At 44.4% G+C, this 15701-nt stretch overlaps 1 protein-coding gene across 6 annotated transcripts in view; it reads right to left on the minus strand.

The window, feature by feature from the left end:
- The window catches only part of Syne2 (spectrin repeat containing nuclear envelope protein 2), a 297205-nt gene that overhangs the window by 165979 nt on the left and 115525 nt on the right, over positions 1-15701 (minus strand). For all 6 annotated transcript variants that reach the window (XM_052185627.1, XM_052185630.1, XM_052185629.1 and 3 more), the window contains exons 24-35: positions 14270-14481; positions 14035-14125; positions 13184-13302; positions 12266-12389; positions 10213-10370; positions 9795-9942; positions 8025-8626; positions 5091-5270; positions 3711-3861; positions 2341-2499; positions 1311-1472; positions 118-219 (exon numbers count right to left, since the gene is read on the minus strand). In XM_052185627.1, coding sequence (XP_052041587.1) covers positions 118-219; positions 1311-1472; positions 2341-2499; positions 3711-3861; positions 5091-5270; positions 8025-8626; positions 9795-9942; positions 10213-10370; positions 12266-12389; positions 13184-13302; positions 14035-14125; positions 14270-14481 — 2208 coding nt within the window. The remainder of the gene's footprint in view (positions 1-117; positions 220-1310; positions 1473-2340; positions 2500-3710; positions 3862-5090; positions 5271-8024; positions 8627-9794; positions 9943-10212; positions 10371-12265; positions 12390-13183; positions 13303-14034; positions 14126-14269; positions 14482-15701) is intronic.

Below are 15701 nucleotides of genomic sequence, written 5' to 3' on the forward strand. Positions count from 1 at the left end.
AGCGCAAATAAGTCATCACTCTAATTTCACTTTCTATTTGAATTTAGAATGTGTGGATTACAGATGCCATTTTTGGAGAGCTAGAGAATCTTCTATTGAGACCCAAACTTTCCATACCTGCAGCTCAAGTGGTTTCTCGTGACTCTGAAGCAGCAACTGTATGTCAGCCACTCTTCTAGAAAATTCTGCAGTTTGCTCTTCATGAACCTTTAACTCTTCCTAAAATAGAGTTTTAGGAGAAATAATTTATTTCATCTTACTTTCAGGGACGCATGATTATTATTGTCGATATACAGAAACTTGAAGGCACCCTTGAATTTCCCCTAATCCGTTGTTTTTCTAATGGTCTTAAGAATAACAAACCCAAATGACAGCCGAGGGGAAGAATGTCCTCTCAAGACAATAGGTTGGAATAAGGCTTGTGCCAAGATGGCTAAAAAAAAAAAAAAAAAAAAAAAAAATGTGGCCAATGTCTTGGCTATGCATATGCAAATTCTGAATGAGCACATGCACCCTTGGATCTGGACCCTAGGCTGGCAGTTTATAGTTCTTGACTTCACATTTTCAAATAACCTATAACTTAAGACACATCTAAAAGAGCCTTAGTGATGACCAATTTTATACCCATCCCAATTGTCCAGGAAATTAGAAATAAACTTCACATTTTAAAAACTTTTCCCAATATATAGAAAAATACATGAATTAAAATTTAAATAAAATGCAAGAAGTTGAGAGATTGACAGCTTTAGATAAATACATACCCATATGTTTTAGACTATACTGAATCACATTTAACTGCCAGTATTTAGATGTTTTCTGATCTAGAAAAGGCCTTGTGCAAATTAATAACATTAAACAAATAAGCAGCTAGAAAGAGTTCCCAACTGTGGCACTGACATTGAACTCAGAGCCTTAGGGATGCTAGCCAGGCATTGAACCACTGACCTACACCCAACTACAACAGACACAAATTCTTTCTACCTCAAAAGAGATAATGCAGACTCTTTACAAGTACCAAACCGAGAGAACTATTTTTAAAAAAATCAGCTTTCTTCTTGATGGAACCCTTCCTCACCCATGGTCATTGCATCCACAGCCTTTGGTTGTCTGTGAATCCCAGTAGAACAGTACATGCAAATATTTGCCTGGATTTCACAGAGCAATCAATGGAGTTGAGAGCTCTCTCAGGAGAAAGCGAAAGAAATACATTGTTTCATTGCAATTATTCTACCCAGATGAAAAAGGCAAAAGCAACATTAAGGTGTCAACAACGTGTAGCCAAGGCACTTGTCTTCTCAGGGTTGAGTTACCTTTAGCCTTTCTCTGCCCTCCTCAGTCAGCTCATGGGATTCTGCGTCCCCAAGGATCTTTTCAGCCCACTCATCAATGTTTTTTTTTATGTTGAAAAGTTTGTCCCATAAGGCCAGCGCTCGACCAAGATTTTCACCGTATTCTTCTGTCTTCTCATTTATCTACAGCGGATTGAAAATAGAGAATAATGGACACAGGTGTGGAGAATATTGTTTTGTTCATTTGTTTTGAAATATTTTAATAGAAGCTAATTGTCTGATACATCAACAAAAAAATATTCTTTTATATATCATGTTGCTCTATCTCTTTAAAGATCTCTTGGAAGATCGAGGCCAGGCTGTAGTACGTAAAGCCTTGTCTCAAGAAGGGCATGGTGGTGCATGCTCTAATACAGGCACTGAGGAGAATGAGGCAGGAGTCTCAGTGCAAGTCTGGGGTCATCCTAGTCTTTGTACTAAATACAATTTTAAAAGTTTTGCTCTTTTTTTGGAGACAAAGACTCACTATAAAACCTTGGCTGACCTGAAACTCTATGTAGACCAGGCTGGTCTTGAATTCACAGAGATCAATATGGCTTTTGACACCCAAGGTCTTATACTAACAGCATATACCCTTGCCTGGTTATTTTTATTTTTTGAGTCAGGCTCTCATGAAGCTCTTACCAGCCTTCAATTCATCATCTTTTGATTAGTACTTCCCAAGTGCTGGGATTACAGGTGCACACTACCATGCCTGGTGCATACACACACACACACACACACACACACACACTCAAGCATACACACAAACACATGCATACACATGCAAAATCTGAAAGACTAAGGTCTCATTTATTAGTACTGTCTAACTCGGAGATGAAATTAATTCCTAAGTTATTATATTATATTTTTTACAAAAAAGTAAAAAAAAAATACTTTTTATAAAGAATAACAGTTTAAATTTTCAGTATCATAAGAATACTAAAAACATTCTCACTAAATATCAATTCCTTATGAAGCATAATTTTTAGATAATTAACTGGTCACATACATCAAGCCATCGATCCACAATAGCATTAGCCTCTTTTTCAAAAGGGGGATCTTCAAAGGTTCTCATTTTATTTAGATGATATTGTAGGTTTTTACAAATCTGATTTATCTTGTCTACAACTTCTAAATGGTCACTGAATTCTTCTTTGACAGTTTCAATCTGTAAAAAATTAAAAAAAAAAAAGCAAAAGATATATATTCAAAACATATATATATATAGAGAGAGGGGGGCACCTGGAAGGACAATTCTATTTTTTTATCTTTCAACCTCCCCCTAGAAATGACACCAGCAGAGTGGATTACTGGGGCAAAGGCCAAGCCTGCCAAGACTCACAGCCTTCTTAACACTGTCAGCCTTTAGTACAGTCCCTCATGCTGTGACAATCCTCAGCTATAAAAGTATTTTTGTTGCTACTTCATAACTGTAATTTTGCTACTGCTATGAATTCTAATGTGAATATCTGTGCTTTCTGATGGTCTTAGGTGAGCCCTGATAAAGGGCAGTTCAATCTGTCCCCAGGCTCTCCCCACGGGGCTCGCGACTCACAGGTTGAGACCCACTGCTTTCCAGGCACTAGGTACACAAATGGTGCATAGACATACATGCAGGTAAACACCCATGCACACAAAATTAACTCATTAATTAAAGTTTTATTTAAAAAGAATAGGAAATTTAATAAAACTACTTACTAATAATCAAATGCCTCAAGAAGGCTACCTGTCATCGATGCTTGTGACAGTTTGACAGCCCTATAGCTTCAAGCTCCTGAGTCAGTGGAAAGGCATCATTCTGGTGCACAGTCACAGAGTAAGTAGTATGGTGTAATTCCTGTCTAACCATGTAAATTCATAGAAAATAATGACATCTAGTGTCCAAAAGATGTTGTTCTCCTTAGCATACCGAGCTGGGATTAGTGAAGAAGCCAGCTGGAGTTGTTGGCTGGAACATCATTACAGGAAATAAATCCTGGAACTGTAATGTCCTCCTTGTCTGTAAGCAACAGAGAGGGATTCCCTACCATCTCCTCTCTCATGCTGCATGAGGGCTCAGATTCCCTTCCAGTTAAACCCCTGGGACAAGGGTGCTTTACAGTCCTGTAGATGGGCAGTGGCTGACCCCAGGGCTGTGACCCACAGTCCCAGAGCTAAGGCTCTACGGCCCAAACCAAAGTAACCCAGTACCAACTTGGAAACTGATTTCTTTCTGACTCTAGTGATAGATCTGATAAATTCCTAAATAGTTGGTAAAATAGTCACTACTAAATTCTTTTAAAGCAAGCTCCAGAGATGATTTCTTTCATGGATCTCTTTACTGTTGGTCTCATCAGCCCCATCACTGTGCAGGACAGCTCTTTTGACAGGAGGGCTCACCTCAGCTACCTTCTTCTTCAGGTTGTCCTTTCCCACGTAGGAAGCTTGCTGGGAGATGATGCCCTCTTCCTTCTGAATCAACGCTGTCAAGTTGTTTTTAATATTCTGATATTGTCGTAAAAGCTCCAGAACACTTTCACACTGTTCAAGGCTACATAAGAAGACAGGAGGGAAAGATCCTGAAATAACACCGCAGATGCTGTAACATCTACTCAGACGTCACAAAAGGACTTCTCTCTCCACACGGCCTGATCACATTACCAGTAATGATGATATAGCAAATAGACCGTATAAGTAACCACCAGAATGATACCTTTATTAATTGTGTGACTATGTTAACACATGTAAGCTCTGGAGTGATATATAAGATTATGTGTTAACATGTAAGTTCTGGAGAGATGTATGGGATTACATGTTAACACAGGTAAGCTCAGCAAAGACATATAAGATTACATGTTGTCAGGATCAACACAAGGGTAACTCTGTGACTGGAACTCGAGTCTAAGAAGTCCTTGAGAGGCTGTCTTCTCTCAAGAACATGGAAGCTCTGAAGAGACACACAGGATTCACAACTCGACGAAAATTATTTTCTTTTTTTTTCCCTTTTCGGTTTTTTGGGGTTTTTTGTTTGTTTGTTTGTTTTGTTTTTTGTTCTTTTTTGGTTTGTTTGTTTTGTGTTTTTCGAGACAGGGTTTCTCTGTATAGCCCTGGATATCCTGGAACTCACTCTGAAGACCAGGCTGGCCTTGAACTCAGAAATACGCATGCCTCTACCTCCCAAGTTCTAGGATTAAAGGCATGCGCCACCACTGCCCAGATCAGAAAAGTATTTTCATTCATCAACTACAAGACCCGTTGGAAGACAGCCCCTCACTAGCATGATCAGGGATTATTTTCTACTCCACTCGTAGCCAGCTCAACCCTTTTTAGATAGTAAAATAATTCAATGACTGCTGCAGTGAACTTGGTTTCCAGTATAACCAGGCTATAATTAGTTCTAAGATTTAGAGGAGGCTCGATGGCCTATGAAGTTAGACTAGGTCATGTGCCATACACTGCCTTCACGGTGTCTCCTGTATCTCCAGGTCCCATTAGCACACAGGACAAGCTGAAGAGGGGGTAGAGAAAGGACCGTAAGAGTCCAAAGCCTTCAGGGACACCACAGGGTGGCTCAGGGACTTCCCACAACAAAGCAGTGACAGAGGGAAGTGGGCCCAGCTGCAGAGGTTGGCAATGTGCGGCAGTGCCAGAACTGTGTGTGACAGACGCTGGCCTATGGGCAGCAGCGTGGCCCTGGGTTTGCACCTAAGTTCAGTCGACAGGAGTCCAGTACAAACACTTCAGACACATTCTCAGACTGAGAAGGGATTTTTCTCTTACCTCTCTGTGACAGAAGCTTTCGTATTCTCCCACAAGGCTGCTGTATCTTCACACTGTTGAATCACGATTTTCTCACTGCCATCCTTGAATTGCGGGAGAGAGCTCGCTATTTTTTGTATGCACACCTTTTCTTCTTCAAATCCATCCAGGTCCTTATCCAACCTGAGTAATGACTTTTTCCTAGAGCATGGAATTGAAAAAGGGCGTATTAGCCAATTGTTAACCCAGATGCTTCAACAAAAAAAAAAGTGGGGGGGGGAATGTCAAGAGAGTGCTTTCATTGGTTCTCATGAGATTAAAGGCAAAATTAAACACTCCTACTACAAAGGAATTCCTGTATAAGAAGTAGATTCCTGCATCACAGAGACCAGCGGGCTTCTTACATTACCAGAATACTATTTGGCATTTTAATTAAGTATAATAAATATACAAAACCATAAACAATAACACATTTCTCCCCTTTGGTGAACATATGTATGTATATGTATTTGAGTGAACACACACACACACACACACACATACACACACACACACATACAGAGAGAGAGAGAGAGAGAGAGAGAGAGAGAGAGAGAGAGAGAGAGAGAGAGCATAATATGAATAAATAGGTGGTTTAACAAAGCAAGGCTTCCAAGTAAGGGTAAGGGGACAAGGAGGAAGGACACGGCGGGACATCATATACATCATATACAAAAAGTGCTCCAAATTCAAAAAGGAGTCATTCAATTAAGGGTTTCTCCTTCAAACCAGTCTGGGAGAAAGAAAGAATCACCTGAAGATAAGCTGCAAGACCGCAGGTCCCACCCTCCATGTCTCCAACCCCCCCAACCCACCCTTGGTGCCTCCAACCCCTCTGGAACCCACCCTCCATGTCTCCAACCCTCCTGGAACCCACCCTCCGTGCCTCCAACCCCCCCAACCCCCCCTCACGGCCTTTCCTCCCTTACTCCTTTACATAGTCTAGGTCTCCATCCTGTGCATCTTTGCCTGTATATAGCATGTTAATTCTTTTCTTCTCCTTCCTCCTGGGTTCACAGAGTTAACCAGTTTATCCAGAGAGGTTTCTGGCTGATTCCCCAGAGAAAGGAGCACCAGCAATGAATCTTTTCACTTAATCCCCTGCTGTTTTATGAGGTGCTAAACAGTTTCTGGCCTCAGAAGAACTCAGACAGGAAGCTCAACTACCACAGCAAGTGACTTTGACTTAGGAAAATATTAACTCTAAATATCTCATAGGAGCAAGTCTTAACCCCACCAATTCTCTTCCCCTCTTCCTGCTCTGCTGCCTCAAGAAGAAGCAAGAATAGGAAAGAAGAATGGCTGTGGTTGCCCCGCCCCCCTCGGCAGAGAACCAGATAAGGTTTAAGCCATGTCACATTCTACTGCCTAGAACCCTCAAATGACATCAGGTCACTCAGAGGAAGCCAATATGAGTTAAGCCCCATCCCTGCTGTGACACCTCATCCCTGGGTGCTGTTCTTTGCAATAACACTTGGATTTGTAGCTGCTGACGATCCCTGGGCCCAGAAGGCACTTCCTCCTGGTGCTCACTCTCGCTCTTGTACCTTATTTGACTCGTGGAGCATGTTGCCCCTGATCACTCACGCAGCCATCACAACCTCTTCCTCTTTGCCTTCTCAGGATTCTCACCACCAGTCACACTGCACACCTCAGCCCTCCCAGGGTAAGCTTAGCTCTAGAAAAGCTAAGAACTTTCTATTTTGTTAACTGCGGTGTTCCCAATACACAAAACTGTGTCTAGTACAGCACATATATTTGTCCTATTTGTAGCTACACGAATACACAATTTTCATTTATAAACAATTAATTCATACATTAATATCCATAAGTTTTTGGTGATCATATAATTAAATTTTATTGAAGTAGTAACCACACAAATGATTAGTTCCATACCTCATCACAATCTCTAAGGCATTCTGAGGATGAAAGTCTTATTGGGCCTGAGCTGAGATTTGGGAGGGAAGGGCATATTTAAATATACTAAGGGACTTGGGTCAACTAAATCCCTACAGAGACCACCAAGCCAGAGAAGCTGCGATGATAAGAAAGCGGGGAAGGTCTGGAGAGGAGAGGGAGGCTCTGCACGAGCGACTCCTGCTAATACCTCAGCATGCACAAGCTCAATACTGCCGACCTCATTCAGTTTCCACAATGTCTCCTTAAACTCAGCAGAGGTCTAACCCTGCCGGGAGGCCCAAAACAGGGGATGGCATATGGCCTTTTATTACCTTTCCTTTCATTTTTTGATGGATGATACCATCAACTTGACAGGACAAAGAATTGCCTCACACCTGTGAGGGAGACCTAGACTAGAATAAATGAGACATGAGGACCCACACCAGTTGTGGGGACTGTCATTCTGAGAGCTGGGGTTCCTGTACTGAATCAAAAGGAGAGAGTGAGCTCTCTGTGAATACAGTCTCTCAGTGAACACTGATACCCGTGGCTCTCTGCTTCCTGACGGCTGTTGGCAGCTGCCTTGAGCAGCCAAGGTCGGGATTTCCCCTGTGACCTACTTAACTCCCAAAAGGCAAGCCAGTAATGCTTTCTCTGTGGAGCCCCTTCTGTCCATATTTTATCACAAGAATGGGAAAATGTAACTGAGGCAAGCGACTGAGGCAAACATGAACTCTGCGAGACAGGCTTGGCTTTCACCCTTAAGGGAACGCTGCGCTGCACACATGTCCTTCACCCACGTCTCACTCCACTGTCCTGCGTCCGTGACACATGGCAGAGGAAAATATGAACGTTTGTAGAGGAACCTTATCAATAAAAAGTAAATTTGTGTGAAAGTCTGTTGGAGGGCATGCCGGGCACTGAATAGTTAGAGGGATGAGACAGAAACAGAAGATCCAGAAGTGTTGAAATACAGCGAGTGACACCATGGGTGACAGGGAACAACACCTTTCTTACCGATGCTTCACAGCTGGAGCAGTGGGGTCCTTAAGACCAATTTTACTGATCTGATTCTGGATGTCTTGAATGTTTTTAAAGAGCTCCTGATTTCTGGAACCACAAGCTTCCAGACACTTCTTGTCCTCCGTAGATCCTTCCTCTTTACTCTGGCCACACATGGCTGCTAAGTTTACTGACAACGCACCAACAAGTCTCTCACAGGTGGTACTCCTTCCTCCTTCGGCATCCTTAACGCTTATGCCAAGTGTCCTCAGGCGGTCATCCAAAGGCCCGGCCTTCTCCTTCACCAGGAGAATGTCTTCCTCCGCACTTCTCACTGCTGAGGTCTCTTCTGGTGCTTTCGGGGCAAGAGGGTCTGCAGGGGGCTCAGCAGAGAACTTAGCTGCTCTCAGAGATGCCAGAAACCCTTCCAGAGCATCCAGGGCATCCTCCCTCATCTCTACCTTCTGGTTCATGGTCTCCAGCTGGAGTCTGCACTTGAGCACAATGTCCTGGATCACACACTGATCGAGTGTGTGTAACTCCTTTGGTACAGAGTTACTCGGCTCTTCCAAACTGGTACAGATTCTGATCTGCTTTGCGATGGAATCTCGGATATCCTAAAGCAAAACAAAATAAAACAAAACAAAAAACAGTGAGAAGGAGAAGTGCTGGGTTGACTCTCGTGCACCATGCACACGCATGACCTGTGTACATGCACGCATGCTCATGTGTTCTTCCTCACTCACCATGTCTCTCTCTGACTCTCTCTTTCTCTCCCTTACACACATGCACGCACACAAGCATGCACACCGGCTCGCACGCGCAGGAAAAACTAAGAGTGCTGACCATGAGCTTAAAACTGTTTCTGAGTTTAACCAAAGCTGACCGGTTCAGAACCAGCAAACATTTTAATGGCAAGCGAGCTGACGTCAGCTGTTTCTTTACTGGGCGCCTTCCTAGTGCTTGAATTCCATACGGAAAACAAGTATGTGCATCTACTACTTCAAGGAAAATAATTCCAGACCAACAGCAAAGGGCCCTGTCTGACAGCGATGGGAGGGGGATTCAAGTGGGATCCAGGATGAAGAATAAACTGAAGAATACTCCAGCCTCAGTCTGAGTCATCTACAATGCTTAGAAATTCAGTCACTAAAAGCATTCGTAAGGAAGACTTTATTCCAGATTGAAAGAAAATATCTTTCTTCTTACTCCTTGGTACCGACCTCTAAACTTCAAGGGAGGGAAGAGACGAGGTATGAATGACAAGTCTAAATCATGAAGGAGCTTATATCAGTTTTGTACTGGCTGGTTTTGTGTGTCAACTTGACACAGGCTGGAGTTATCACAGAGAAAGGAGCTTCAGTTGGGGAAGTGTGATCAGAAGGGGGATCAAATTAGTGATCAGAGTGGGAGGGCCCCTTATGGGTGGTGCCATCCCTGGGCTGATAGTCTTAGGTTCTATAAGAGAGCAGGCTGAGCAAGCCAGGGGAAGCAAGCCAGTTAGAAACATCCCTCCATGGCCTCTGCATCAGTTCCTGCTTCCTGACCTGCTTGAGTTCCAGTCCTGACCTTCTTTAGTGATGAACAGCAGTGTGGAAGTGTAAGTTCAATAAACGCTTTCCTCCCCAACTTGCTTATTGGCCATCATGTTTGTGCAGGAATAAAAACCCTGACTAAGACAAGTTTATATTCTAAATCTACCCTATGATTTAAAAATGTTTAAAAATCTTTGAATATCTCTGAAGAATTGAAGATCTTCTAAATACAGTATGAGAATTTATTCACCCGCAGGTTCTGATAGACACCGTCAATCTCAACAGGTTGCAGGTCCCGGACAGCCACTGTACAGAGGGGCAGGTCAGAGGCACACAGTAGCGAACACTCCTTCTCCAGAGGCAGCACTATCTGCAGTGCCGTCTCCAGCGACACCATTCTGGGGTAAAAACAAACCAGAAGTGATGGAAAGGTGGTTAAAGCTATCCTATAAAAACATGCTAACCCCGCCATTAGCCAAGGAAATGGCTACCCAGGAAAATATATATAACGACATGTACAAACCATCTCATTAAAACCCAAACCCACAGATCTATAAAGTGGACTGTGATAACTGCCTAAGCTATTACAGTGTAGCGACAGTCTTGTGTAAGATAACTTACACACTGAGCCATGCACCGAGTCCTTGGTTAGCAAACCTGAGGTGTACCTGGTGTTAAGAAGCACGTGAAGAACCTGCTCATTCCCCTTTAATAAGTCTCTCTCCTGGTCTAGCACGGGCTTCTCCGTGTCGCTCACCAGACGTTTTAAATTCAGTGAAGTGATTTCAAACTCCTCCCAGTGAGCGTCAGTGCCAGCCTGTAAAGCCTACGTGAGAAAAATGAGTCACTGTCCCAAGTCCTGGGCCAAAGGCTCCGTTACCCTTCTCTCACAAAACGAGACACTCGCCAGTCTATCTGAGCCCACAGGGATAGGAACTATCCTATAGGGAACAATGGAAAACAACTCTCACTCAGGGACCAGCAGGAAACAGATACGGTACCTATGACCAAGCCTATTCCTCCGGTCTCCCTGGAGGAAGGAGAGAACCAGCTCAGGCGAATTGTCCTCTGCCCACCACAGGAATGCTGTGACATGCACAGCCTAAACACACACTATTAAGTGAAATGTAATTTAAAGAAGGAGGAAAGGAGGCAGGTTTCCAAAGTCACTTCCCCTATGACATACGCACACCCCTCACACACAGGAGCTGAGGAGATGCCTCAGTCGGTGAAGCGCCTGCCATGGAAGCATGAGGAGCTGTGTCTGGTCCTCCTCACACAGTGGGAAGCTAAGCACGGGAGTGCGAGCCTGCATCTCGGCACCGGGGGCAGAGACAGCAGGGTGTTCCGGAGGAGCTTCTAGGAGCTCCAGGAAGAAGCCCTGTCTCAAAGTACAGGTGGAAAGTGTTAGAGAAGATTCCCAATGCTGACCTCTGACCTACATATGCACGGGAAAGCACATGTACATACATGAACACACTCACACACACACACACAGAAGCACAAATGAAGTGACAACTACTCTATTTTGAGTACTAAATTGTTACATTCTAAATGCAAAGAAAACCTGGAATGAAGCAAGTGTTTCTATGTTTGGCTTCTTTTTTTCTTTTAAATTGTGTGTGTGTGTGTGTGTGTGTGTGTGTGAGAGAGAGAGAGAGAGAGAGAGAGAGAGAGAGAGAGAGAGAGAGAGAGAACGATGTCAGATATCTTGGAACAGGAGGCCCCCGACCTGGATGCTGAGGACGGCCCTTGCATCCTTCATAAGAGCAGTGCATGCTCCTGAGCCCTGAGCTCTCCCAGCCCTTTTTTAAGGTTCCTTTGAGAATCCTGCTGAAGGATCAACAGGCTCACTCATCCACTTTTCCGGAGACAGAGGTATATTTCCAACCGACTCATTATTCAGTCACTGAGAAGCCTCAAGACCATGGCTTAACCATGCTCAAAACATGCTTAATCCATCAAAGACCTGATGGGTTTGGCCCACTCTATGAAAAACAGAGGAGTCAGATGACAGGTGTGGCTGGGAGCTGTTTAATAAAAAGGAAACCAGGAAACATGGTAGGACACTGTAGGAAGTGGGCGGGTGGGGACACTGAATTGAATGGGAAGATAATACAGGAAGTAGGGAGACACTGCAGGAAGTGGGAGGAGCCTGGAAGAAGTGGGAGGACTCTAGAGGAAGTGGGAAGACACTACAGGAAATGAAAGGACACTACAGGAAGTGGGAGGACCCTACAGGAAGTGGGAGGAACTTGCAGGAAGTGGGAGGTCCCTATAAGAAGTAGGACTACCCTGCAGGAAGTGAGAGGACACTGCAGGAAGTAGGAGGACTCTGCAGGAAGTGAGAAGACTCTGCAGGAAGTGGGAGGAACATGCAGGAAGTGGGAGGTCCCTATAAGAAGTAGGACTACCCTGCAGGAAGTGAGAGGACACTGCAGGAAGTAGGAGGACTCTGCAGGAAGTGGGAGGACTCTGTAGGAAGTGGGAGGATCCTGCAGGAGATGGGAGAACACTGAAGATTAAACCACAAGGCAATAAATGAAGTCCCTGAACCAAAGTCTGTCCTGGCTTTTCTACTTGAAAGCAATCCAGGCAAGAGGAACATGAGAAATGCCGTCTAACAAAGAGACATCTTATGCATGTGACCTCCACAAAACGGCCACAGCTGTATTCAAGGGGTGTAATCTGCTACTGTGAGAGATAACGCTCAGAAGTTACCTGAAGTTCTGCCAGTTTATCCTGCAGGCAGGCGCTGCTCCTCTCCTCACTGGGAAAGCCAGACGTGACACTGGATTTGATATCTTGCAGGTGTTGCTCAAGAATCTCCCTTTGTGTGTCATACCTGGGAGAAATTTAACATGGCTTCGTATGGGGAAGGGGTAGTGAGGGTAGGACAAAGAATAATGAGATTTGTACGTATGCATTTGTACGGAACGTCACAGTGAAACCCACTTCTTGTTTGTTAAACAAAAATAAATAAATAAATTGAAAACATTAAAATTTAAAAGTTTTAAAACTTAATTTTAAAATAAGATAGAAGTACTTTTAAATTACTATCAATTGTGCATGCAGAAAAGCCCAAGGGATTTCTGCTTAAATTAGAGCCATATGACAAAATTACAACTGAAGAATAATACAAGTCTTAAAAATACATGAATGGGTAAGATGGTTCAGTGGGTAAAGGCACCTGCTGCCAAGCCTGATGACCTGACTTTGATTCCCAGGACCCATAGGGTGGAAGGACTCCTGTAAGCTGTCCTCTGTTTCCACACACCCACACCCATCAATGCACCCACATCACAAATGAATAAACTTTTGTAAAAGGCAGGGGTATCAAGATGGTTTAGTGGTTAAAGAGACCTGTTACCAAGCATGCATGTGTGTTGTGTGTGTGTGTGTGTATATATATATGCATATTATATTCATGTATATATATCATATATAAATGTATGTATATATCATATTATATATCACATATATAAATATATATCACATATATGATATGCATGATATATCACATACATGATATGCATGATATATCACACATGATGTGTATGATATATATATATCATATATATCATATGCTGTCACTGGTGAAGGATTTTCAGAGAGCCTCACTGTTGAAAAGGAAGTTACCTCTCCTGTAAGACATTTAGAGAGGCGCTGCAATCCTTTCCTTCCTTCTCCACAATGCTTTCTTCTTGATGAGGCTTTAATTCTGATGTCTGGCTAAAATTCTTAATGGGTTCCATCACCTAAGCAAATATGCAAAATAGTAAAGACAATTACTTAAACACATTCACACGTCTGTAAAACTTAAATGCTTTGTGCTCAGGGTTGGCTCTTTATATCCTAAGTCAGGAAAGAACATAAGTCCTTGAGCTGTCTCTCCTCAGAGCAAAACCTCTCACAGATGACATCTATTGTGCCATCTGTGACCTTCTACTAACTGATCTAAGAATACTGCCAGGCTCCAGTGCTTGGTTCTGCATCAGAACTCACAGGCTCAGTCAACGGCGAAAGCCCTGAACACAAGCGTTCCTCATTCCTTTCCAAAAACCTGCTGGCTGGCACCCCACACTGTGCTATGTGGCAAATGCCAACTTGTCTACCTTCAGCAATCTAGCAAATCCAATTATCAAGGAAACAAAATTCATTCTACCAGGAAGCCAAATGAGCCTGTTCATCTCATCGGCTGCCTTGTGAAGACCGAGGTCAGCCTCGTCCACTCAACAGTAGCAGACACAGTTTGTCTTCAGGACTCGCTCAGAGCCGCTGAGACACTTTCAGTAGATTGCTAGGCAGACCATAGCTTTGGCTGCCGTTGGACTAACTCTCTGAGGAGTAGCCTTCCTTGCGTTTCATAGGGTGGGAAATCTTAATTGATGATGACAATCAGATAATTAGACCGATGCTCATGAGAACGGGGATGGTTGCCCACTTAACCTATGGGTCTACTTGTGAAATATATCACCCGCATGTAACACCTTTTCAGTTGATAGCTGGTTATCTGGTATCTCAGGCGCTGCCTCGCCATGGGCATCCCTTCTGCCATTCTCAGTTGTGATCAAGGGACCCCTAGGAAGGAATCACGATTACATATTAAAACAGAATGGGGGGCATATGGAGCCTAAAAAGCCATGGCCACCCACATGTCATTTGATCGTGCAAAGCTTCTTCTGGCTTTGCTCTAAAGCACGGCCCTTCTTGCGAAGCACTAACCTCTCCGTCAATGCACCTCCCTGGGAGGACTGCAGGGTCGTGTGAATCTCAGAAGCACATTTCAGAAGTCTCTCGATCTTTTGTTCAGAATCTCGGAGTGCTCTCTTCAATTCTTGTTGATCCTCTGGTGAAGTCAGTTCTTCACACAGCACCCTCAAGACACCCACATGGTGCTCCAGCTGGCACCTGATACTCTCCAGAGAAAAGCAAGCCTGAGGGAGGGAAGACAGCTGGGCTTCAGCTGAGGGCACATGACCGGAAACTCCCGGTGTGTGCGTGACTCTGACAGCATGCTCTTTTATGGACCGTCTGCTATGCGTTGAGTATGGATACAGGGACTACGGAAAAGCAATGAGGAAGTCGGCCCTGAAAGAGTCCCGTTTCAGTGACTGACATGCAAATAATGGTCTGTGGTATCATGACGTCATGAGAACACCAGACCTGCCTGCTTCACAGAGGGAGCCATCAGAGCTGGATGTGGAAGGGACGAGGAGTTCTCTAAAGGTGACTGGAGGATTGTCTTAGAGTCTCTTCCTGCGGATATAGCCAAACATCCTGACGAAAGCAACTTAAGGAGGAAGGGTTTAGATTATCTCATGGTTCCAAATACAGCCCATCATAGCAGGAAGGCCGGGAAGCAGGAGCTGGAGGCAGCTGGTCACACTGCTCCCACAACCAGGAAGGATGACCGGAAGCCAGCCCTGAGCTCACTTCCTCCACCTAACACAGTTTAGGATCCCCTGCCTAAGGAATAGCTCCCTACACCTGTCAATCAAGATGACCCCCCCCCACAGGCACGCCCAGAGACCCATCTCCCAGGTAACTCAGCTTCTGTCAAGTTGACAGTTTACACAGCCATCAGAGAGAAGCCATCTCCACCAGTGACAGAAGATGACAGGCGGAAAAGGTCCTGCGAGCACAGGCCCCTGCTGCTGTGGGAGTACCCAGGCTAGGAGAGAGACACTGAAGGAATGTATTGGATCCTTCTGAAGATCTTAGGGCCATCCTTGGAGAGGGGAGAGGGTTACCACTGAGAGGCAGTAAAAGGGGATCTGTGCTTCAAAAGGCTAGTTCTGGGGCCTGAGGACATCTCGTGGGTAGAGTGTCTGTCTTACGGGCATGCTGCCTTAAGCTTCAAACCCCAGCACTGCCCCCCGATCTGCAAACCAGCAAACTGCTGTGGCGAAAGATGATGAAGCCGTTTTCTCCCTAACAGAATAAAGGAAGGGGAGGCACGGTGGTTGGAAGAGAAGAAATTTCTGTGCTAATGGAACTGGCCTCTCAGTAACTCAGCCACAGCTGAGCGGGAGAAGGGGAAGGAGAAGGTCATGGAGGCAGCACGGCCTGGTGCTCAGGAGAGGATGGAGCAAAGTCTGAGAGTTGAGGTTACTGGTTCCATTCCAGACACAGGAACCTAACGTCCCCGAAGAAC

The sequence above is a fragment of the Apodemus sylvaticus genome, chromosome 6 (genome assembly GCF_947179515.1).
Source record: "Apodemus sylvaticus chromosome 6, mApoSyl1.1, whole genome shotgun sequence".
Classification (NCBI taxonomy): Eukaryota; Metazoa; Chordata; class Mammalia; order Rodentia; family Muridae; genus Apodemus; species Apodemus sylvaticus.